Below are 25,145 nucleotides of genomic sequence, written 5' to 3' on the forward strand. Positions count from 1 at the left end.
ATATTAATTATTATGATTTTTAATTATGGTATTGTATACAAATTGTAACAGTTATGTAAGATATCGCGATTCGTAATTTGTAATATGTTACGATTCTAAATTTGTGATAGGCAAGAACTAAAACAGGGCAATTGAAGACTCACACCAAGGAGCTCAAACAGTGTGTCATGCGCTTGATCCATCGAAGCTTAGTATGCCTTGGAGATTTGAGTAGGTACAAATTAGAATTAAATTCAAATTGGGATCCAATGATAGCAAACAGGTATTATAAGATGGCTATAGCCATTGATCCAAATATTGGTATGCCTCACAATCAGCTTGGTACTATAGCAGGCAATAAAAATTATGGATTAGATGCAGTCTATCATTACATGAGAAGGTTAGTGTCAGTAATAGTTTAATTTTAAAAAGTTATCCAATGATAAATGTTAAATACATTTTCTTATAATAAATTGTATCCTAGTAATTTAATTTTCTTTTTATTAATATGTAAACATTTTTTAATTAATACTAATTATAATTTTGATTTTTTTGCAGCGTTTTGTGTCCTGAGCCATTTGAAGGAGCAGAAGGAAATTTAAAGAAAATTGTAGTAACTCAGTCAACCTATACAGATGAAAGCAATTCTGTCCATCATTGTGTATCGCGATTGTTTTCTTTGTTACGTTTATGGGATTATGAAAACCCAAATTTTGATAAAATAAATCAAGAATGCCAGGTATTTAATTAATGTTAAGATATTTATAGATATTTGAATTTTACATAAACATTTTACAATTTGTGATGGTGGCTAATATTTTTTCAATAGGATCTCTTGAACGATATAGAGAAGTGTTTAACAATGGATCAAATCGAGCCAAATAATACAAATTCTCTCGAAAATATTGATAACATAGAAACATATCTTCAAAATTGTAAAAACAGACCAACGCTTTATTTAACAGATGATATGGTGTTTAAGATCGTGACAATATGCTTAATGTCAATTTCTAGATTAAAGACTAAAGAATCCAACGAAGTACAGGGCGTTGTTGCTATAACTTTAGCGATACTATCACAATTATTAGAATTTATAATAAGAAAACTGCAAGAAATGGTCATAGAAATTGCAGTGCCTGATGTAGAAGCCACTGTGAAGGGAAATACTTATTGTTCCAAATTAAAAAATGCACAGAAAAATCAAGCATTATATAAATCAGGAGACAATGGAAATCATGTGGAAGAAAAAGACTCTATTTTTAGCAAAGACAATAATGTACTCAATTTAGATGAGACTAACAAAATTAAATCATCAGATAATGGAATCACAAACAAATCAGGTCCCAAAAAAACTCGCAACAAATCGAAAAGTCTTCTCAGCAAGCTCCGTAGGCGGAAAAGGAAAACTAGCTCCGATTCAGATGCGAGCGACGTAGAGCAATCTACATTAGCGTCGTCCAGTGACGAAATCAACTCTGACGTGTCTGAAACGGAGGAGGACGATGCATTGAGTGAGGGAAATGATGCATTGTCGGATGATAATACAGATGACGAAGAACGATCTCCAGAAAATAAGATTCAGACTATCGAAAATACAGAGCAGCCAGTGAAAGAAGAGATGAACGGCCATGGCAGCGATATTGCTAATAAAACAGAGAATTGTGATAAGAATGGTATCAATCATTTGGTTAACGGGCAACAACACGCGACCGATCAGCAAACAAGTTCGAAAGCGTTGAGCGATAAAGATTCTGTAATAAATTCTGTGAGCAGCAGTGCTGTAACCGTCACGAATACAGACTCGTCTAGCACCTTCGAGGAAGGCAATGATCGCTTATGCAATGCAGACAATATCTTTTATATGGCACAATTGAAAAAGCAAAGCTTAAAATCGAATGATATTCTGGACATATTGATTGACAAGGAGATTCTTGTATCTATTAAAGTGTGTTTCGATTGGCTTCGAAGTAACCCTGACATCATAAGGAAATGCGCCAAGAGTTCGCGAACATTACTGAAACGTGTTACAATTCTGTTAAATTTAATCAATATGGATATCGAAACTCTTGTGCGGGAAAATGAAGATTCCTCTATTCTATCCAGTGTAGAGAAATTGAAAGAGTACACGAAGATCGTACCTTTACCAGAGGATATTGATCTTCGGGGATTAAATTTGTTGGAAAACGCTCATAAAACTCTCAATTGGCAAATACTTCGTAAACACAAAATATACAAGCGGGAAGAAATACTGCTGAGGGTGTTAAAACTAATCGAATTCGGACACCATCTCTGTTCTGTTGAGAATTCAAAAGTACAGTATGATCAGACTGAACAATTGTTCATAGTAACGGACGAAAACTCCTCAAATGCTCCAAAGGTAATAGGTCTGGATAAGAAAATTTTTGGAGTGGAACATTCAAAACAGAAGCTCATGAAACACATGGGCAAATTGTGGTTGAATGCCGAGGTTCGAGCTTTAGAGAGTCAAGTACAATCTCGATTGATGTCACCGTATCTTGTTCCCGATCACAAAGCTTTGTCCAAACATATGCCGTATCTTAAACGCTTAGTGGAAGCAAAATTATTTGTTGTGGTGATTCCCTCGGTTGGTAAGTAAATCTGTTTTAAAAATGTAAGATGATAGAATTATGTTTAATCTAAACTAGATAATGTGAAATGGTTATTACGATATTCTCTGAAAATTTTTCATTTTATGGTGTATTAAAAAGTAAATACAGAAGTTATTTTATGTCTATTGTTTATATAAGACTATATTTATAGCTGTTTCTGCTCTGGACGAAGTGAAGCGTGTAAGCCCTCAGGCGAGAGAAGCGATGCGATGGATAGAGATGCAACTAAAATGTGGCTCAAGATTTGTACGGGCACAGAGACCACACGAACGTTTGGCGCCGCCATTAATTACAGAACCAAAACCGAAGGACAAGGAAGCATGGTTATTTTTCCAAATAATGGAATGTTGTTATTATCTTACTCAGGAAGCGAAGGCTGGTTTTACTGGTGACGGAGAGGTGCCGGTTGTGACCCTTCTGACTGGATGCAAGTCAGACGACAGAACAGCTCTGGATTTTAGTCTTGATGGATTAGCAGAAAGTGCAGGTAACTATTGTTTTCGTATTTTTTTTTATTTTATTCTTGGAATGCTAACATAAGGCGACCAACTAATTAGTTGGATTTATATATGTGTTTAGATGTATGAAAAACAACTTTTTATAGCATTTTTAATCAGAATCTCAACTTCAATTATGTGTATGATATTGCTCTACAATTATATTACAAAATATATATTATAATTTTGAAATCTAAAAAAATATAAATTTAAAACTTGAATGAAATATCAGAGCTATTAACACGACTGGTTCATTTTCGTCAAATTTTATATTTTTACGATACAATTATAAAAAAGATTATTAAAGAATTTCATATTTTTTTTACCTTTAATGTGGATCAATGAATAATTTAAATCTTTAAACATTCAAATATATATATTATATATTTGTATCCCAGTCTTATATTCTAAAATCATATTCAGTATAGCCAGTAAATATATTATAGTAATTTAAGACTTATTCTCTCACAGCAAAACAATATTTATTTAATATATATTTATTTCATAGGTGTTAATCTGGAACATATAGAATTGTTTTATGTAAAGTGGAAATCGTCAATCAAGAGCTATGGTTGAGCGAAATATATCACTTCTATGTGATTATTTGTCGCCAATCTCATTCAGAGATATCTGTTGCTCGGATGCTACACAACCGGATTTTCAGCCGATCAAAGAGCAAATACGACAAGAGGGTTGGAAACCCGCATATGAAACGGAAAATCGACAAAGTACCGCTGTTCAGTGCCGATAAAGAATGTCATTTTCCGTAGTAGAATCTTAAGTAATAAAACTATGTTTTTCTTCTTTCTAATCATTCGTATTGCCATTTATGTTTAAAAAGATTGTATTTTTAAGTAAACGTTTTTAAATAATTAGACTACTACTTCTGTCCAGCCCTATCATCCAGTTGGTGAGTCACAGCTGCTTGCAGATACAAATTAATACATTACTGAAGAATGTAAGGCATGAAATTAAATGAGCATTTCACACTCACATTGAAATCGAAAACTATCTAGAAATTCGGGAAAACATTAAGATGCGCTAACTTTGTACACGAAACAAAAAAAAAAAATGTATAATCTTATGTTGTTTCAATTATTTCTACTTTTAACTATTTTTGCATTGAACGCCTTTTGTTCAGTTTTAGTAGCCTCGTAATTTCTTTTACTTTGTAGCGTTTGATTGTCGTAATTTCGCACCTTATCGCGAATCATTTATGTTATTTCCGGCACTCGGTATACAAGGCGCCGCAGGCGATATATACGTAAATAAAGGTAAAGAGAAGCCAAGATTGCTGCAAGTCGCATCGCCTAATACAAGTGTCTCATTCTTTTACCTTTGTACTGAAGTAAATCCAGCGAATGTCAAAACACCTTTTTATAGCTCATTATTCCATGCAGCATAGAAGCTTGCTGCAGCATTTGCGATTGTTATTACATATTCATTGCAATGTTCCTACAATATTGCTTTGTGGAATGATCTATACGGCCGAACTTGATTCATGTCAATAGTACAGATTTTTTAAATTCCAAATAAAATTTCTCTAGAATAGTGACACACACACACATACACATATTTAATTCATTTCTTACATTTTGATCTGTTTCATTCAATGCACACATCTATCCTTATTTATCTACCATATTGCAATGCCATCTCTTGCAAAAACTCGAGCATTTACTGCTAGACACAATTATTGCTTTATTTACCATTCCGAGCATTCGTCTTCACCCTTCACTCAACATTGCTCAACATATTGTATCTTTAAAGATATGTAAATGTTATGTGAACATTAAGAATGTTTCTTAATGTTAAACAATGTTAAGAACATTAAGAAAGAACAAAACATAAAGAAGAACTATACGGTAAACAATAATTAATGTCGAGATACTACCGTATCTTCTGAAATATATTATTTATCGCTTCGTTTTTTCTCGTTTAAGTAAGATAACATATGATATTTAAATTTTGATGAATATGGGAGTTGAATTTTTATAATATAACTATAAATATTTTTTACTTATCTCTCACTTATTTGCATGAAGTATCGAGTTTTTGAACGTAGTTATCTAATTGAGTGCAAAATATACAAATATATTATTTAATAGTTGTTTTAGAAAAATTTCTTTTTTGCAATATACATTGATTTGCTTAATGTATTTTTTTTATCATTATTCAATTATATGAAAAAAGGAGCTAAATCAAGCTAGGTGTTCTACAGCTTACTACTTACTATACAATATTATTTCATTGTGAATGACTCATAAAAATTATAGAATCAGGTATCAAGTTAATATTGTATCAATAATTCTCCTACTAGGGTGTGCACAAAACATATTTGATGTATTTCTTGATTATAAAATATTATAAAATGTTCATTACTCAATAATTTTATTTTAATCCTTTCTGCACAAATGATCTAGAAAATATATACATAATAAAGAATGTAGAAAACAAAGTCTATAATTATTACAGTGAACTTAAATTTTTTCTTAAATGTAATCATGTTTAAATTGTAGGAAAATAAAACAGTAAATGAGGAAAATATTAACATGATCTTCATATATATTGTGTTCTTTACAATATAAATTTTACAAGAAACTTGTATCTGTAATAAAGCTCAGATGTTTGTAAATGGCGAGAATATAAAATACACAGTTCAATTCTTCCATTCTAAAAATTTTCCCCTATTCTAAATCTATTAATTTTATTTAATCAAAGTTTTTGTGCTATCTCACATGTTACATTGTTTTCTATTCCACCTATAAATGTTAGAATGAAAAAGAATGAAACATTTTTGTTTTGTGCCATTCAATTAAATACAAAAATCACAAAGAATTTATAATAGAGAAAATATTCGAACTCAATGATTCTAGAATAAAAAACTAAAAATTAAAAGCTAAATATAAAAATGAATTGTATTATGAAATAAGCGTTTTCTATTAAAATTTAATATAAACAGGTGTAATTACTGTTCAACATTTGAACGTTCGCAATTCGTACTATTCACTCGCAGTTCGCATACTACATCGCATTACAATACGAGAATCATGTAAAATACAATTATTTCATCTCCATACAGCACAGATATACATAACACAAAAATATATTTCTCTAAAAAACAAATATCAACATATATTTCAATAATATTAAAGTATCTAAACGATTGTAAAAATAAAAATAACTTTAATTTATAAGTCTATATATTAATAATCCAGACAAATACGTATATCAAATTGTACAACTGATATCTAATTATTTGTTGTTGTACAAGACATCACAATAACAGATAGATTGCGAATATTTAAAAATCGAAGGGATGTTGGTACACTTAACACATATATAAATCAAAATAATATATATATATATATATATATATATATATAATACAAAAAAATTAATTTTATATCCGTGCTGTGTGGTTTTCTTTATATTTTTATATAATTTTGATCAAAAATCTTACTTTCAACTGCTCTGTTTGTATATAATAAAATAGATTGTGGGCGCTATATATTATCATTAGATATTGGCAGGGCGGTTTCGAAATAATAGCATGTTTAATTGTCAAATTAGTGGCGAAAGTTACTTGGTAACTTCGTGCATTGCTTGTGCCAAGTATTCTATATTTTTTGACGTCACACTAGCCATGGAAATACGGCCGTCTTTAGTCAAGTAAATGCTGAATTCCTTTGTAAGTTTCTCTACCTGTTAGAAAATCAATAATAAAAACCGATATTATAATAATAATTTTTGGTTTTCTTATTTAAAGAACATTATTACTTAAGCATATTTAGATATTAATATAAAAAAAGGTTACCTCGTTCGGCTTTAGACCAGTATAACAAAACATCCCGATTTGATCGGTGATGTGAGACCAATCACGTGTGCTACCGTTCTTTTTCAGGTTGTCACGCAACTTTGTGCGAACCGAAATTATGCGATCGGCCATACCCTTTACATCGTATAGCCATTCCTTTCGCAGTTGAGGATCACCGAGGATCTCATTAACTATACGAGCTCCGTAAATGGGTGGGTTTGAATACATTGGCCTGATCAGAATCTTCAGTTGTGACAGAGTGCGTGCAGCCTCGTCTTTACTAGATGTTACTAAACTGAACGCTCCAATACGTTCACCTAAAGAAATAAAAGAAATAAATATATTTTTAACATATGTATATATATATATATATATATAATTTTTCTTATACATACCATAAAGACCCATATTTTTTGCATAGGATTGAGCTAAAGCAATTGTGTGACCTTCCTTAATAAATAGTCTAACTGCATAAGCATCTCTTGTAAGATCTCCTATGGAAAAATGAGACAAGATTATAAAAAATGTTAGAGTACACTAGTATTAAAATTATAAGATTTATTAGATATTATAAAGTTAATATTAATAGATATATTATTATAAATTACATTTAAAAATACCTGAGGCAAAGCCTTGATATGCCATGTCAAAAAATGGGAACAGTTTCTTCTTCTTAAACAGAGTAGACAATTCTCCCCATTGCTCCGGTTTGGGATCAACACCAGTAGGATTATGAGCACATGCATGTAGAAGGATAATTGATTTCTCAGGAATATTCTATTCACAGATAATATCATTAGTATGATAAAATATTAATTCCTTAAACATTATTAATGTTAATTAATGTAATGCAGCAGATTTTATAAGCAATATCACGTAAAATTTCAGTCCAACAGTAATTATTATTTATATATGTTAGAAATCACATTATTAATAATTAGAAAACATTTATATTAGTATATAAACGTTAGTTATTACAATTTTAAATAATATTAGATAAAATTTTGTGATCAATATTTATCTTTTAGATATTTTCTACCGATGCATACATTAATATTAACAGTAATAGTTATTCCTTTTGTTTAAAAAAATCTTATACTAACAGATATATCTTCTACTACTCCTTTAAAATCTAAACCACACGTCTTTGGATCATAATAGCGATAAGATTTGACTGTAAGCCCAGCAAGTTTAAATATAGGATTATGGTTCCCCCATGAAGGAGTTGGTAAATAAATTTCCTTATTGCCAGGAAAATAACGAGATAAAAATTGTGCTCCAACAAAGAGAGAACCAGTACCAGAAATTCCTTGGACTGTGGCGTTCTAAAAAGAAAAATCTTTGTTAAGAAAAAACTTTACATATTATTGGCCATTATCATATTCACCAATCCATTCGCGACAACTTCATTTCCATCTCCAAGAGCTAGATTAATACTATGCTGGCAAAACTCGATATTGCCAGCAATTGTAGAATATTCCTTGTCCAATTCTTTAATTCGTATTTTTTCTTCTGCCTATTATTTAATCCAAAATACATTTCATATTATATTTTATGATAAATAAAACTGTATTTTATCATTATATCTATATATGATATTAATTTTTTCTCTTCTAAAATTGATATTTTATTTATAACTAACCTTACGAACACTTGGAAGAACATACGGTTTGCCATTGTCATCCCTATAAGCGCCAGCGCCCAGATTAATTTTTTTTTGATTTTGATCTCTTTTATATGCCTCAGTGACACCCAGAATGGCATCTGGCGGTCCCATTTCAACATGAGACCACCATGAACTGTAACATATGTTTTTTAAATAAACTGTAATTATCATTACAGTTATCATTAGTTTATTTGATTTCATATCAAGAAGATAAAAATTTTATCTTTCAAGGACATTATAAGTTAAAAGCAACAGAATTTGAGAATTTAAATTTATAAAAGATAATTTTTTACCTCAATTAAAAAGAACTCAGATGTTTCTTTCTATACTTGTCCTTTTGTTTTTTTATGACTTTTAATATATAAATTAAAGTAGATACACATTTAAATATTTACAATTACATAATTAAATTAATTGATCTTGCTGTGCTGATTCTTAATACTTTTCTGTAATTTGACTGTATATCTTGAAACCTTAATTAAAAATAAATAAGCCCTGAATAAAATTGAAACTCCAAAATTTCGATAGAGATAACGATAATACAATCGAATCTTCAATGGAAAAAGCGTGAAGCTGGGTAATTGTACGAAGGTCAAAAGGTCATTTATTTCAGATAATCGAACGGCAAAAGTTCACCTGGAGGATCTTGCGGCCATCGAGAAGGGATTATAGACACTTTTTAAGAAATTGCCATTTGTCACGAGCAGTCTTGTCGTGTGTGCCATTTGAAGTATAATCCTTTGCTTTCTAAACGTCGAGAACAAGTGTTAACCTTAAATGATGCCGAACTCCGAATTCGACTGGATCTAGGACCGGTGCTGAGAGAAAGAGATTCCGAATTTTGAGACTATATATTTGACTATAACAAGACTGACTGACTGACTGGAACGGTTCACGAAACGGCAGTCACATGATCAATACGAAATCGCGCGGAATACAAGGTTATCGCAGATTTATATTTTCGCAATCGTGTGTTATCGATGCTTTATCAGCGTGTTGTCAACGTAGAAATTATTTTCTTTATAATTACTTTTTGTTTCGCACATAAAGTACGTCATAATCGTTTTGCTGTGTGATATGGCAAACAATCAAGCTTGAAAAAAGTTGATACAAAACAATTCATGGATCGTGTTCGATGCGCGGCAATTTTAGCCTTTTTTACTCGTAGTTAAATCTTTTTTTTAATGAATTTTCAGTTTACTTAAATATTTCTTTAATTCTTAAAAACGGTAGTTTCTCTCTCCATCGGTTTTTATTATAAAAGCTCTTTAATATTTTTTCCTAACCTAATAAGAGCTTCTAACTCTAACCTAAAAATACTTTGGTAAATATTCGACTTAGCTTCACGTTAATTGTCCGATAATCTTGTTTGCAGACTTGTATAAAAAAACTTTTGAAGCTAACATTATGATAAAATATTTGTGAAGAAAACGATTGTCTGTGCATGTAATAAACTGTGGAGAAAATGATAGAATCGACCGACAAGAAGTTACTTTATAACACTGTGCTATCACAAACATTCTCACCCGATGGAAATTATCTTCTAGCTGGCAATATTTATGGGGACATTTCAATATTTGAGTAAGGAAATTTTTAAATAAGGAATTGTGTTTCCAGTGTATATAATGTATAATATATTGTTGCAATAATCATGCAATTTTCTGCAAAAAAAATTGAAAACAGTTAAAATGTGTACATACCGCTTAATTTTTTTAAATTAGTTTATTTGTAAATTAATTTAATAATTTTTTAATTTTTAAATAGTCTTCCAAAGGCCTTAGGGCCTAACAAAGTAGAAGAGAATGATTTACAAGGACCTAGTTATCGCTTTGCTGCACATCCTGATCAGGAAGTAGCATGTATGCTTTCTGTGGAGAATTTTCTTGTGATAGGAACACGTGGTGAAATATCAGGATGGGACTGGAAATTAGTTACATCAAATAAGGCTCCTAAGAGTAAAGTGTCATGGAATATACAAATTCCTGCTAATAAGTAAGTGAGACTAAAAGAATATAATTAAAATAAAATGTATTAAAAATTGTAATATATTTAGAGAGAGAGAGAGAGAGAGAGAGAGAGAGAGAGAGAGAGAGAGAGAGAGAGAGAGAGAATAAACTTTGTATATTTATCTTTTAAGAATAAAAAAATAAAATACATATTTTATTTCAGAGACAATTACGATAAGCCAGACATAAATTATATGGTGTATTCAAAAATGAATAATTTACTATACGTTGGTTGTGGTGATAATAACATTTATGTCATAAATTTAGAAAACAGAAAGATTCTGAGAAGCATGCAGGGTCATACCGATTACATACACTGCCTTGCCATGATGTAATTATTTTTTGATCGGGCTGTGAAATATACTGCACAAAAGCTTATGCTAGTTACTATTTCTATAATTTAGATTTCTGTGACTTAGGGATAATCAGCTTGCATCCTGTAGCGAGGATGGTTCTGTAAGATTATGGGATTTGCGCAAAAAGGAAAACACTAATATAATAACGCCTCATTTAATAGACAAAGTCGCTCGACCACGGTTTGGAAAATGGATTGGTGCCGTTGATTTTACAGAAGACTGGTTGGTAAGTATAACGATAACAATGATATATTTATCCGAAATTTAAAGAAAGGAAGGATATTAAACAATGAAAAAAATGAATATTTTATCCAAATTAATATTTAATTACATTCTGATTATAATAATTCTAGCTATGTGGTGGTGGACCTAGTTTATCATTGTGGCACATGCGAACGATGGAGGTAGCGACAGTTTTTGATCTGGCTGATCAAGGAATCCATGTAGCAGAGCTCTATGAAGAACGCGTGATTGCTGGGGGTACGACCGATCATGTTCATCATATGACATATCAAGGTGATATTTTAGCCAAAGTACCCACTTCAAGTCTTACAGTCTATAGTGTAGTGCATCAAGAAACGCCACATAAAGTACTTAGTGTTGCTGGTTCTTCAAATTGTATCGACATTAGTACAAATTACAATTACCGCGAAATGACACTCAAATTTGCATAATAATTATTATTCGGAATTTCATGTTACAAAATAGGAATTTAATTTTCCAATAAGGATTTTTGGAATAAGAAATAGTTTGGATGAACGAATTAAATATAATTAATTTACGATTTTTAAAAAATAAATATATTAATAAAGTATACATTTTTTATATGATACGATTCTTTTATACAAATATACAAGCGATATTTGCGCAATGAAATGCAAAAATAGATATACACATGTTTATATCATTATCTCCTTATAATTATACTTCTTATATACCCTTTTTTTCTTTATAGGAAAATATAGAATAAACGTGAAAGTTTATCTGTATTTGCCAAAGAATTTTGACAACTTTTTTGTAATTGCCAAGTATCAAACATAAAATAACAAGTCTTTTTCGCACACTTTCCTTTTCTCTGCCTTTTATTTATAAATTTAAAAAATTTATATATAATATTTAATAAAAAAGAATATATTTTTAATTATAATTAATATTTCTTTATAATTAAATACTGAATTTGTAATATCACACTTGTGAAACTATGTGGTAACTGTGGAATATTCCGTTTATCTAATACATAAAGAATTCTTTTAAATATAATACAATTATATTTATAAAAATAAACAAAAATTCTGTATATCATAATTACAAAATTAACTGTTAATGTGAATTTACTCAAGTAAATTTGGCAGTATTTAAGGATATTGCTTTGAGAGTGCGATATCATTTCTTCACAAATTTTGTAAACGATTTGTTAACATTAAATAAGTATCCCTCGGATCAGAGAAAACCATGACCGGCGATGACTGCAGGGATAAATCCCTCTTTGCCATCTCTGGAACGTACCCAGAACCAGTCGTTCGTATGATCGCTCAACAAAGCGACCACATCGCCTTTCGAGACTGTCAACGCGTTTGCGGCATGCGCCTCGTAATCATTCCTAATCACCAGGAGTGTGTACCGCGAGCCTTTTGTGCGTGCGTTTGCTGCTGCCCTCAGATACAATCGATCGACACTACGTTCACCGCATGCCGACACTGCGTCTCTTGGTCCTCGCCTCATTCTACCGCTGCGTCCACGACTTGCCCCGCACTCAGATCTAGTATCACGCAGTTTCTCCATGTCCGTCATGTTTCCTGAAGAAAATAAAAACAGTTAAAAAAAATTGAAAACTTAATGAAGTATCTTATTTTAAGTATTTGTCTATTTGAAAAAAAAATTACAAACTTTCAAGGACTCTTAGTATAACAATAATTAATACAAATAGAAAGGGCGATGTAAGAGTCAAGTTAAATTTCATTTAAAAATAATACAATGTATATATTTAATTTTAAATTTAAAAAATAATAGAATATAAATATAAAACAATATATAAAAAAAATAGAATATCAAAAATTACTTAAATTATTCTAATTACTTTATTTCTCAACATATTACAAGATTTATTTTATAGTTTTATAAGAACATTCCGTTTATACCTAATGGTCGAGGAAAAACATCAGTGGAATCTTCCCAGCATGGTCCTCGTGTAGGTTGCGGCAAGATTCCTAAGGGTAAACAGGCAGCGTAGCCGACGTAACCCTCCTGCCCGTGAGGCGTTTGCACGTATAGCCAAGTTTGATTTTTGAAGACGGCATTCACAACTGTACCAAGAGGAAGAGCCATTTCGTCCTGTATACCGCCTTGAGTCTGATATAATACCGATGGGAAAGACAGGACAACTGGTATATTTGCTGGTCTTTCTATAGATGCCTACGATTTAAATTATACATATATAGATATAAACACAAGATATATTAATTCTATAAAGGATAACAAGGTTTTAGAATTGTAGGAGAGATAAAAAATAAAGATAAGGATAACCTTCGTTAGAAACGCGTCAAGATCGGCGATCTCGTAGCCGAATCTGTTGGGTAGTCTAGGTTTGTGCGAACGTTTGGTCCGCCGATGTCGGTGCTTCTCTCGTCCATTGGGTGTCGATGTTGATTCACGAGATACTAGGGAAGGCTCGGATACCGCTCTCTTTACTTTCTCCTTTTCTTTCGTATTTTTAAGACCAATAAATTCTTTGTCAAAGTGCCTCTCCAGAGGATTATCCAACTGTTTTTCACCGATCATTTCTTTATCAACAGTCTTAAAACAAATATTTGAAAATAGTAAAAGAGATACTCGTTAAATTCGAAATTAATAAACTTAGGATAATAGGAGAGTTTATGTAAAAGAAAGTTTATATACCCCGGATTATATAAAGTAAGTATTAAATATTACCTTTTCGATTCTTTCGATCTTTTGAAGCCTGTGCAAAATCTTCTCGCGCTTTTCGATGCTCTCTTTGTTTTCGATATTTTCCTTGCTAGCAGCGTCTTTGTCCTTAATACTTTTAACGCTTCTTCTCGAAGATCTCTTGCTGCCTCGCGAAAAAGCGTCTCGATCATTGTTTGTACCTTTCAAAGAAACACTGCGTAATTCCACTAACAACGTAACAAGATAATATAATATTGTATATATATATATATTTCTATGTTAAAAATAATAATAATAAATTAAAGCAATTGTTTTATTGATACAACTATTTGATATCATTATTATCAATATTAGTCTCAAAATAAATGACAAATAATAGACAAAAGATGATTTTTCACCTCCACTGCCGTTAATGGTCGAATAGCTGTTGGGTCCAGGACCCAAGTTAGATTGTTGTTGGCCGCGCAAAACCCAAGTTAACGAGATTCTGGGACGTAACAAGGTGCTCGAGCGTTGCCCCATGCTCGTCGACGACGCGACGGACGTCGGGGCTCTCGAGAGTGATGGCGATCTCGAGTCACCCGTCACGACCTGCAACGGGCAGTCCGCCACCAGGTCCACCGTCTGCACCGAACAGCCATGCTCCTGGAAAATACATTTTCCACATTAGTCTCGATCATAATTTAATAAAGGAGATACATGAATAATACACTGAAATTACAAATCTTATTTTTAATAAAAACCTTTTTTTATTAATTAAAATTTTGAAAATTGTTTAAATACAGGATACCTATAATTATAAAAAGAAATTAAACTGTAGCAAGCTATAAAAAATAATCTAAAAATTAAATAAGTTTATTGTTTGTTTGCTTGTTTGCTAAACAATGAATATAATTATATTTTTTTTAATTTTTACTTATAACGCTCGCTATAATTTAATTTTTTTTTAATCATCATAAATATGCTAATGAACTCGTCTGATTCTTCTAGTTCTCTCCTTACATTTTCCGGTTGAATTAATAATCATGAAACGCGCGCGCGCGCGCGCGTGTAATGCTATATAATGTCATGTGATATTTTTTTTTATTAGTGTCGCATCCCTGCATTTCTAGAACGTGCCTAGCCATTCGGAACGAAGCTGAAGCAGGAAACTAAGATGCGATACACTTCTTTTATATTTTTTACATCCTTTAAGAAAAAGAGATTTTTGTGAAAAGAATCCTTTTCTTATGCATTTTCCTACTCGTTTACTTATACATTTTCTACTGATTTTTAGGCTCTTGCTATTCTTATCTTTAAAAAATATGTACTGTATAAATAAATTAAAAATATATGTAAAAAATAATTTTAATCTAAAATTATAGAAGAATGTGAATATTTACATATGTAATACTAATCTCTTCTCTAATTCTAAATTTAATATTAAATATTAAAAAATTTATATTAAATTTTTTGAAAAGAAAATTGTAATTTTATCTCAGTAGTCATCCTTCATAAGAAAAACAACCAAAATTTCCGAAAGAAATCCGGATAAATACTGGATTCTTATTATGTCAACTCAGTGGAGAAGCTATCTCCTCGTTCGCGCAGAAAGTGGATTATTAATGCATCTCATAGGCATTTAATTAACCCGCATGGCTAGTCATCGAGATGAATTATTTGGCGAGGCAATCGTGGAGTTCCGGCCGTGTTTTACCGCGCCGTTGGAAATTTACGGTTGTCGCTTCTTTTTCATGCACGAATAAATTTCTAAGTTTATATATTAATTTTAAGCTGATATCAACTTTTATTATATATGCAGCTGAAAAATTGCAAATATAAATATCTTATAGAATATTAATACTGATCACTTGAATTTTATTCATATAATACAATGATATTATATGAATAAAAAGCAAATTTTTTTAAGCAATTAATTTGTTTTTAAATGTTTTTCTAAAAATGTTTAAAAATAAATTCTTTTTATACAAATTGTATTGTCTTTTTATATTTTATACTTTATATTGATTATATATATCGTATGATACCTTGTAGGAGATTCTATCATTAACTGATGGAGCTAGGACAGCAGGATCTTCCCCTGAAACAGTCACAGCTTCCGTTTCCTCTAATTGATAATCAATCTCGCTACTCCAAGAATGTCGCCTTTTCAAATCTCCTAAAAAATACAAAATAATACTCAATTTTAAAAACTAATTAAAAAAAAAAGAACAAGTTTTAAAACAGCGAGAATAAATTTTTTCCAAGATGTATAAAACAACAAATTACTATTTTTAATCCTGTATATATATTTTATATAATTATTATTATATTGTAGAAAATAATTAAGGAGGAACACCAGGTTGACGACCGAAAAAAAGACTCTTTTTGTGAATTTTTTTTGAAAACTGATAGCTTGTATGAATTATTGTTTTTATATATACAAAGTATATACATTTACGAAATTATTTAAAAAAATTCATTGAATAATATTAATATTTGTAGTTTCAGTACTCTTTGATGTGGGAGCTCTGAAATAAATTTTTTTTATTTTATTTTAAAGTATATGAGTGTAGTTTCAGTTGCACGTACGGATTTTTTGATAAAATAATTTTAGCCAAAATGGCGCTGTTTTAAAAAAAAAGGTCACGATTTTGCGACAAAAAATCGTTATTTTTTAAATTGTTTTTCAAAAACTAATGATCCGATTGAAAAGAATGAAAAGTTCGTACGTGCAACTGAAGACAATTTCGTTGTAAACATTCTGTCCAAAATTCAAGTCATTTGAATAAAAATTTGCCGAGATATATAAAGTTACGAAAGCGCGATTTCGAGAAAAACACGTTTAAAGTTTTACAACCGATTAGTTTATATAAAACGATAAAATTTTGTAACAAACCAAAGTGCGTCCAATCCGGGTGCATATGAAGTATTCACGACTGAAGCACACAGGTAACAAAAGAATACTGGTAAAACTGCAGATCAAGGGGACTGCTGAATGTTTTCAGGTAGCGCGCGACTGACTCTCCTAGCTAGCGGCATATTTTACTATTGTTCCGTTAGGAATTTCAACATAATATTATAGGGACATATTTTTAAGACTCCAAGCATTACAAAAATGCAAAAAAAAATCGATTTTTTTTAACTCGTCACCCTGATGTTTCCCCTTAAGTAAAAACGTATATATACAAATAAAATGACAAAAAAGATTTCGATAAAATCATTAAATATTTAAATATTAATAACAATTTTTAATTCTGCACTCGTATATGTTTTAATAAAAGTTGAGAAATGTAATTGTTTACTTTTCCGATAAAATCAGACAAGATATGTCATAATAGAAATTATAAAATATTAGATCGGCCAAGGATAATTTTTATATATTGCGTGCCTCGATCACTTCGCGTTCCCTTCGAAGCCAAGGATCTCGAAAAACATTTCGGGGCCTTACACGCACGGAGATAATGGACGAGAGAATAAGCTCTCTGCTTAAACACAGTATTCGAGTCCTGTGACTTATGGGATTCGATCGGATGCGGCGTAGGGCCCGTAGGGGGGACCTCAACCTACGAATTTGCTCGTTTACCCGTATCAGCGGAATGCTGTGGTGATGCGATGGAAGACCCTTTCCACCATGGGAAGCGAACGAGCGATCGTGGCCGCCGCGCTAAGATTTATCGATCTCGATCGCGCGATTCAAATGTCGATTACGTCAGTGTGCTGAATCTACGATCAAGTGAGAATATGATGAGCAAGAGTTCTTAGTTTGTTTTTTTTATACTGCGATATTCTCTGCATGACGCGCTATTGTAGATTTCAGTATTGCATTACAATATTGATATCAAAGTATATTTTATTAAATTAATATTTTTGATTTAACATTATATTAATAATAACCTCCAATATATCATAGATTTTAATATTAAATTAATTATTGAATTACTATAAAATTCATATATTATAACATTAATATTGAAACGATATCCCTGGAATGATGTATGTTTCAGTATTGACGATGCATTTGTATGCATCCAGACGATAATGTTGAACGATCCGATTTGCACGTGATCAGCGAGCACGTGTACCGCTAAGTGGCTGTCGGTGACACGCGCGTAACTTTTAGCATAGGCGTGAATATTGCCAAAAGCTTTTGAGAAAAGATCATAATTATTTTTTTTTAATTGTCATGTGTCTTTAACTGTACAAAAATTAACTTTCAAATACTTTATCTCGTAAGAAATAATATGTATAAGATTAGTTTAGAAATGAAACTGACAATTACAGAATTAGGCAAATTGAAACAGTATTAATATAATTTCCAGAATCAAAGTTCACGAAATCGAAGTTTTTATCGCGTGACAAAAGTAATTTTACAACAGAAGAGCTTGGTATCATTGTTCATTTATTGTACATTACTATACTTTTTCTGTATATAATTTTAGAAAAATCTAGAGCTAGAGCAAATAACGCTAAGATTAATTCTCTAGAGAGATATATATGATGAATCGTGTTTACCTATATAGGCTTCTTTATCCCACGAGAATGAAAACACATCACAAAAGATTACCGAGAGTTCCTTTCACGGCCCGTAATGAACTCCTCAGCTTTCTCATAAACGTAGGTACAATTCAATTCAAGCCACAATAAATCCTCGTTATCCCTGATACCCGCTGCTATCCGGTGAGCTTTTATCAAGTTTCTTCGACACGGTCGAAAGATACGAGAGCGACTTTCCGTGTCTACCATCATTGTCGAACATCGTTTGACAGATGACGTCTGTGTATTGGCAAGAGAAAAAAGCTGCCGGGTAGGATAGGAACGAGAATTACCTGAACTATGCGACGGCTTCCGCTTCTTTGGCTCGCCGTTTGAGCGCGAAAACTCATTAACATTTAGCTGCTAATCATCACGTTATCGTCGAGATCACTTGCAAGAAGCGTTGATGTCGCTGCCAAAGATTCAATACCCGCATGATAAAGATATCATGCTGTCAAGCGATGTCTCGTTTCACGCCATGCTGCATCGTGCGATTATATCTCGATATTTTTATTTCTGTAGTGTGTATTTTTTTATCCTCTTTATGTTTTTACATTTGATCAAGACGACGTAGATGTGAGAAATCTTCTCAGAAAATCCACTGAACTCACAACGATACTTGTGCATATATTAGCGTTTACGTTATAAGTTATAATACAAGATCAAGCAAACTAAAGATCTTGTGATATAACATTTTATCTCGATATCTTTTAATAATTTGTTATATTTAATTTATGTTAGATATTTAGAAAATCAATATCTCTAATTGATATTTTCTTGTAATTTCACGCTTTCACTACTTATACATTAATTCATACACATAACTATTTGTGTGATTTAGTATAACACGTTACTTGTACAGATTTAATATCTGATTGATCTTCACATTACTTATACACTCAAAATCTTTCCTTATATTTTCAATCTTTCGACTCTTTTACACTGAAATCCTTTTAAACATTTCCTTTAAAAAATTGCTTTTTAACAATTTTGCACTCACATTGACTAGAGATTGTCTTCTTCGAAAATAGAAGATATAAACCGAGAAAAGATGATCGAAAAAATAATTGAAAGAAAGTGAAAAAAATGCGTTTTTCTGCACTTTTCATCGATTGTTGGACACTGACAGCGAGATAGCAGGTGCGCTTACAGATTCACCCACAGGTGCAGCTCTGACTAGACTAAACGTGCTCGTTGCGGTGCGCCGAGTAGTACTCTAGGCGAGAAGAAAGATCCGGGGAGAGAAAGCGGGATCAAGAGGAAAAGAGAGAGAAGGTAATATCCAGTGCTTCGATTGGTCCATGCTTCCCGCGAAAACGGCTCGTCCAATCGCCGTGACCGCGTAATTGTCGGCTATCAGGCATCGCAAAAACGACCCCGACTTAGGCCTCGAGTCCCACGAAGCCGCCCCTTCGACTGATGTTCATCCGATGAACACGCACTTCCCTCGGCACTCAGTTTCCCTCACGACTCGTTCCAGTGAAAATACCGTTGTAAATATTGTTGCTAAAAAGTAGAGCAATGTCTCCAGCGAAACTATATAAATATGCTGTTATTAATCAGCTGTTTTAATTAAATATAAAAATGTAAAATAATAGATATATTTTTTATATTTTATTATATCATAATTTTTAGCTTTTACAATCAAAAGTTCTTGGAAGAAAACTATGTAGTATAAGTCGAATGTCTTTTATTTGGATAATTTATATTGGATAATTAATTTAAAGATTTTATACAATATCTAGTATTATTGTAATTGTTATATTTTATTATATTAATTTCAACTTGATAAATTTAATAAAAAGTACATTACCATTGAAAAAGCTTCAACGTCTCTTTGCTTTTGCTTGCGGAAAGCAAGAGAAGTTTCTACTTTGTTACACACTTCGAAATTACAACATTTTGCTTCTCGTCGCTCATCTTCGTGTATACTTATCCTGGTATAATTTATAATTTCACGATTTTTATGAGATTCGCGCCCTGACATCTCTCGTCATACCCGAACGAATGAATAACTCTTTCGCGCGAGAGAGAAGAGGGAGGATGGGCGGTTCATAAGTGGCGGGTCGATGAGACGCAGCGGGGTGAGGAACCGAGGTGGAGGAGGGCCCAGCGACCTCTGACCCCCTTGGGAACCGTGAGGAGCCCGAGGGCAATGTGCGGCCGAGAAAGGGACTCGAGAATCCGACCGGGACCCACCCGACCCAAAATACTTGCACGCTGGTTACATCGCCGCCGGCGTAACCACTGGCGAACCTGACGGGGCTCAACCTATCACGAATTAATTCGTCGCGAGAAACAATCGGCTTCTAGAGAGTGTCGATGTGTGTGCATAAGCTACATTGACATGATGAAAAGAAAAGTAGTATTATAAACAGCAGAAAGCAACGTATAAGCGAGCAATGTTAACATACAACTTATGAAATGTGTGGAAGTCTCCAGTTGAAGTCTCTCCAGTTTTTCCGACCGATACGATTATAGACCGCACATCTATTCTTATAAATAGCTACAGGTATTGGCTCTCATCCTGATTGGCGCGTACATATTTTCGCCTTGATCCTGGGCGAGCAAGGATTTAAGAGGAACGAGAAACGAGCGAGGCGCAGAAAGCGCGCGAGCGTGTAATGGTGATTGAATGCGGCTAATGGCTGTTCTGTACGGGACTTTTCATACAGCCCCGCCAAGATATACGTTATGACCGTGGTATAACATTTACCGGGTGGTAAACAGCCACGCATAAACTTCAACTTGAGTCTTCTTTCAAGACGGGGTAAAGAGGGAGTTAGGGAAAGAGAACGTGTTCATCGTCGACCTGATTCTCCGTCACCTGGAGAACGCAGTTCGAGAAACTCGAGAGATAGCTCCGTCTTCGCGTTAAACGATAACGGCCTTACGGGAATAGAGATAAGAATGTTCTCACTAAGAGACTTCATGAGAAATATTCAACTTTGTAGTGTTAAGATTTGAAATTTTAAGAGAGTCAAATTATACTTCATGCATTTTAACTATCAACTTAATTTATGAATTTACACATTTTATTCAATATTAAAATAAATGCCTCCTTTTTTCTTCTTTTTTTTTTTTAAGAGAAGGATTAAAGCTCACTGCAGCCATTTTGGATTGAAATTAAAATAAAAAATACACAAAGGAAATTTTTGCAAACTACATGCATTAAAATGGTTTTCTCGCTTCTAACACCATCAATCTGAGGATTCGTGGTAAATAGTCAAAAGTCTTAATAGTGACAAGTATTTAATTAATTGCGTTTAGAAAAATTTAGGAGATTTTATTACTTCACTTCTTATATAAAGCAACGTTCTTACTCTCATTTGATAAAATCAAGATTAAAAAAACTTTAATTCCATACCGCGATGCGGTTAATCATTATTAATACGCCACGCAAGTTTTACTATTTAATTGCGCTCAGATACGAAAAATGGGGTACATGCGGCTCAGTGTCCTCTGATTTACGACTTTGTGTCGCTTAGGACAATTTGCCACGGATATGTTGCACGGTGCGTTCCGATTATCCCTTCCCTACATACATATTTTTAATCTCTCACACACACTCCCGAAAAGATTTATGTAAAATCAATTCCAATCCAGAATAAATCGAAAATTTTGTCGATTTACGACTTTTCAGAGAGGACTGATTCATCGAAAAATATATACAATAAATAAATAAAGATATATATATATATATATATATATATATATATAGAGAAAGAAGTCGGACCTCTTTGCTGCCTATTCTTTCTCTCTCTCTCTCTCTCTCTCCCCCCCCTCCCTCTCTTCCCTCTCCTTTCTTTTCCTTCCTCCTCCGGATCTTCTCTCTCCCATCTCCTCCGCGAACCTGCAGTGAATATCTATAATTTAAATCTCGCTCGGGCATAAGTGGCAGGAAATCATTGTAATTAATATGGCGTACATGCACGTGCGCCCGTGTAAGTGCACGAGGATATGCTCGGCTCGCGCCGAATCATCAAGACGATTCGACTCTTTAATTATTGGGAAATACACAAAAATTTATATGTCATTTAGAAAGTTTGTACAAGTGTCAATCAAAAGCTTCTAAATGATATTTAAAAGTAAGAAATATCATAATAATTAATAATTAGTAGCAATAATTATACGACAACTGTCAGATACGAAATATATATACAATTCTGCTTCTCTCTGCTTTGTAAAGTGAAAAAAACGATCACATACAGCGACGATATCTGTCGATTTGTATCAATAAATAACACGAGTTTATGATAGTCACGATGTTATACTGTTTTAATACTCGAACTCGCGTTGCCAGATTACGGTGTCATTATTGTAAGAAAAAGGAGAAATGCTGACCGGACACCGGACGATATAATGATTGCGTCGTGAGTTATGATAACCGAGATAAGGCCACGATGAGCTACTGTCGTTATAAACGCGCTTCACCATCATCATTGAAAGATGTATTAAAGATAGTACATCATGCAGGATTTTCCGCACAATTAACCGTCCTATATGTAGCTCGACTAGCATAATCATCCATTTAGCTGGATGAACTGTCATTTAATCCGTCAATAATGTCAAATTATTGCATATTATAACTAGCCTATTTCTTCTTTCCAACCATTTATATTCGAGGCTGTATTAAATAGCTTGATTTAAGCCTTGTCATTATATTAAATAGCTTTGTTTAACTACATTATACAATTTAATTCAAATATAGCTACAATTTTTAATGCAATCATGTTTAAAAAAAGACAGCTAAAAATTTTAGATGTAGATTTGCCTCACAATAAATATAATTATATTGTATAATACAATAACATTTTAAAATATAATAGGAATATTAGATAGAGCGTTAAACATTTTTTTAAAATCATTTAAAACTCTTAGAAATTAATGAGGAAAATTATTATTTTTGAACATTTACGTATATTGCTAACATATTTTAATTATCGATATCTACTCGTTGTTATTAATTTTGCTTTTATCTCTTTTTACATCGACTATTTATTACTAATTAGTCAGTAATTAGTCTTTAATCATTCATCAGAGAATTTAGTTAGCATATGTATGCAAAACAAGGTTTATAATCTCTAATCTGTAAGATGTGATGTCATGCAAAAATTATGACAGACGATCAAGTAGACTTAACGGAATCGAAATGGTATAATAAATATAACAGATGGACAAATAAACATCATGCATATGTATAGAGAATTATCCCCATCTAAAACGGTATTAGATGTTATCTTCCAATAACGGATTATACGATTAACGTCGCTGAAAATTGAAGAGAAGTGCGCGTGCTTCTGGTGAAAGATAAATCACTAATGAATGTTATTAACGGCGCATTTCAAGTGCAGCGACATCGATTTGCTCTCCATATATTGTTCTCGAGACGATTTTTAATTCTACCTTAGTCAAGAAAAATTGCGCGGCAAGGAAAATGGAAGATCATTTTCCTTTTCCTTCGAGATTCTCGGCTCGAGTATACCATCTGCATTACGAGCGACATAAATCACGAGCGTGCACGCGAGTGTGAGTGGGCGGAGAACCGCACGCGGTACCACAAAACCGCGCGCCATAAATTTGATACATATTCATTGTGGTTTGTGGCAACAGCATGAATTCGATACACTCGGTGCGTTAGGTGGCCTTATTCTCTTCCTTTTTTTTTTCTCTTAAAAATCTTTCCTTTCTTTTATTTCTTATATATATCCGCAAAATATTAGTACGTCACTCATATATGTGAAATATACAAAAATATATATTATATATCTATAAAAAAATAATGAATATACCTAACATATTTATAAATATTATACTTCCTAAAAGTAAATGGTTTATAATTTCTTAATTTTCTCAGGCTTCTCGAAACTCTCTTGATATTTAGACTCTTTTTTGCAGCGTATATACTTGCTACGAACATTCAATATTCAGACATATTTCTTTAATGTGATCTACAGACAAAAATCCGGCGGAAAGAAGAAGAGAAGGGTATCACGTGTAAACCCAAATTGCGTAGCGGCTGGTCAGCGATATCTTGGATCTCGCAATTACTTTTTAGCCACGTAGCCAATCTGACCCGTTCCATTGCAAAACTGCGATCTCTTGACCACCTTGAAAGATTTCGCCGCCCTGCACATGCTTTCCTTATGGTCTCAGTCTTGAAAATCGATTAATTGAACTCCGCCAGAAGTGTTTGACAGAGATAATTCACGAATTTATATAGTAAACGTTGAAAGAACACTTTAGATTTTCTTCATAAAGTCATACTGGCAATATATATAGTTTATACAATATTATAATTAAAGGTTTATATATATATATATATAAATATATATATAAACATAATTTATATATTATATCAATTTTACAAATTACTACTTAATCTTATACATTGTAGATATATATTTATGTGTATAACCTTTATAAAGAATTATGTATATATATGTATAATATCTAATAATATTTTGTCTAATCGTTTATTCAATCGTGTCACAAATGATAACTACGACGATGTCTTGTTCGAAGTTCACGCTTCACTCGTGTGTTCACACGAGCGGCGGTGTCTCACATTGTTGCGAGATAACGGCGTTTAAGAGATGTCAAGACGGTGAGGGATCGTTTTGCCGGTCATTGTTTATGTAGCCAATTATTGTGCCATTCGCTCGCTCCGTAGGGGTGGCGTATCGCTTACAACAAATCAATTTGAGGCACATCTCGCCCCGGGCGAGAGGCCTCGCTTAAACATCGCCATCCCGCTACGCGGACAATGCTCTTC

General features: G+C 32.5%; 4 protein-coding genes across 4 annotated transcripts in view; 2 read left to right on the forward strand and 2 right to left on the reverse strand.

The window, feature by feature from the left end:
• Smg5 (Smg5 nonsense mediated mRNA decay factor) overlaps nucleotides 1–4,124 on the forward strand; it is a 5,572-nt gene extending 1,448 nt beyond the window's left edge. The window contains exons 4-8 of the mRNA XM_018544925.1: nucleotides 111–379; nucleotides 538–718; nucleotides 809–2,588; nucleotides 2,761–3,096; nucleotides 3,615–4,124. Coding sequence (XP_018400427.1) covers nucleotides 111–379; nucleotides 538–718; nucleotides 809–2,588; nucleotides 2,761–3,096; nucleotides 3,615–3,682 — 2,634 coding nt within the window. The 3' untranslated portion in view covers nucleotides 3,683–4,124. The remainder of the gene's footprint in view (nucleotides 1–110; nucleotides 380–537; nucleotides 719–808; nucleotides 2,589–2,760; nucleotides 3,097–3,614) is intronic.
• Nucleotides 4,125–6,520: 2,396 nt separating this feature from the next.
• On the reverse strand, nucleotides 6,521–9,603 carry Got2 (glutamate oxaloacetate transaminase 2). Its single transcript, XM_018544867.1, has 8 exons — nucleotides 9,226–9,603; nucleotides 8,566–8,722; nucleotides 8,311–8,439; nucleotides 8,027–8,248; nucleotides 7,544–7,700; nucleotides 7,319–7,417; nucleotides 6,924–7,240; nucleotides 6,521–6,811 (listed from the first exon to the last, which is right to left on the reverse strand). Exons 1-8 carry the CDS (start codon nucleotides 9,312–9,314, stop codon nucleotides 6,689–6,691), a joined length of 1,293 nt encoding a protein of 430 aa, XP_018400369.1. The 5' UTR covers nucleotides 9,315–9,603; the 3' UTR covers nucleotides 6,521–6,688.
• Nucleotides 9,604–9,907: 304 nt separating this feature from the next.
• On the forward strand, nucleotides 9,908–11,625 carry thoc6 (THO complex subunit 6). The gene is made up of 5 exons (XM_018544868.1): nucleotides 9,908–10,170; nucleotides 10,354–10,581; nucleotides 10,759–10,926; nucleotides 11,015–11,177; nucleotides 11,305–11,625. Exons 1-5 carry the CDS (start codon nucleotides 10,055–10,057, stop codon nucleotides 11,623–11,625), a joined length of 996 nt encoding a protein of 331 aa, XP_018400370.1. The 5' UTR covers nucleotides 9,908–10,054.
• A 764-nt stretch (nucleotides 11,626–12,389) lies between these two features.
• Nucleotides 12,390–16,597, reverse strand: LOC108777863 (uncharacterized). Its single transcript, XM_018544846.1, has 7 exons — nucleotides 16,567–16,597; nucleotides 15,883–16,013; nucleotides 14,254–14,500; nucleotides 13,878–14,055; nucleotides 13,475–13,760; nucleotides 13,090–13,363; nucleotides 12,390–12,747 (listed from the first exon to the last, which is right to left on the reverse strand). Exons 1-7 carry the CDS (start codon nucleotides 16,595–16,597, stop codon nucleotides 12,392–12,394), a joined length of 1,503 nt encoding a protein of 500 aa, XP_018400348.1. The 3' UTR covers nucleotides 12,390–12,391.
• Nucleotides 16,598–25,145: the final 8,548 nt, after the last annotated feature.

This window comes from Cyphomyrmex costatus, unplaced genomic scaffold, assembly GCF_001594065.2.
Source record: "Cyphomyrmex costatus isolate MS0001 unplaced genomic scaffold, Ccosl1.0 scaffold474, whole genome shotgun sequence".
Taxonomy (NCBI): domain Eukaryota; kingdom Metazoa; phylum Arthropoda; class Insecta; order Hymenoptera; family Formicidae; genus Cyphomyrmex; species Cyphomyrmex costatus.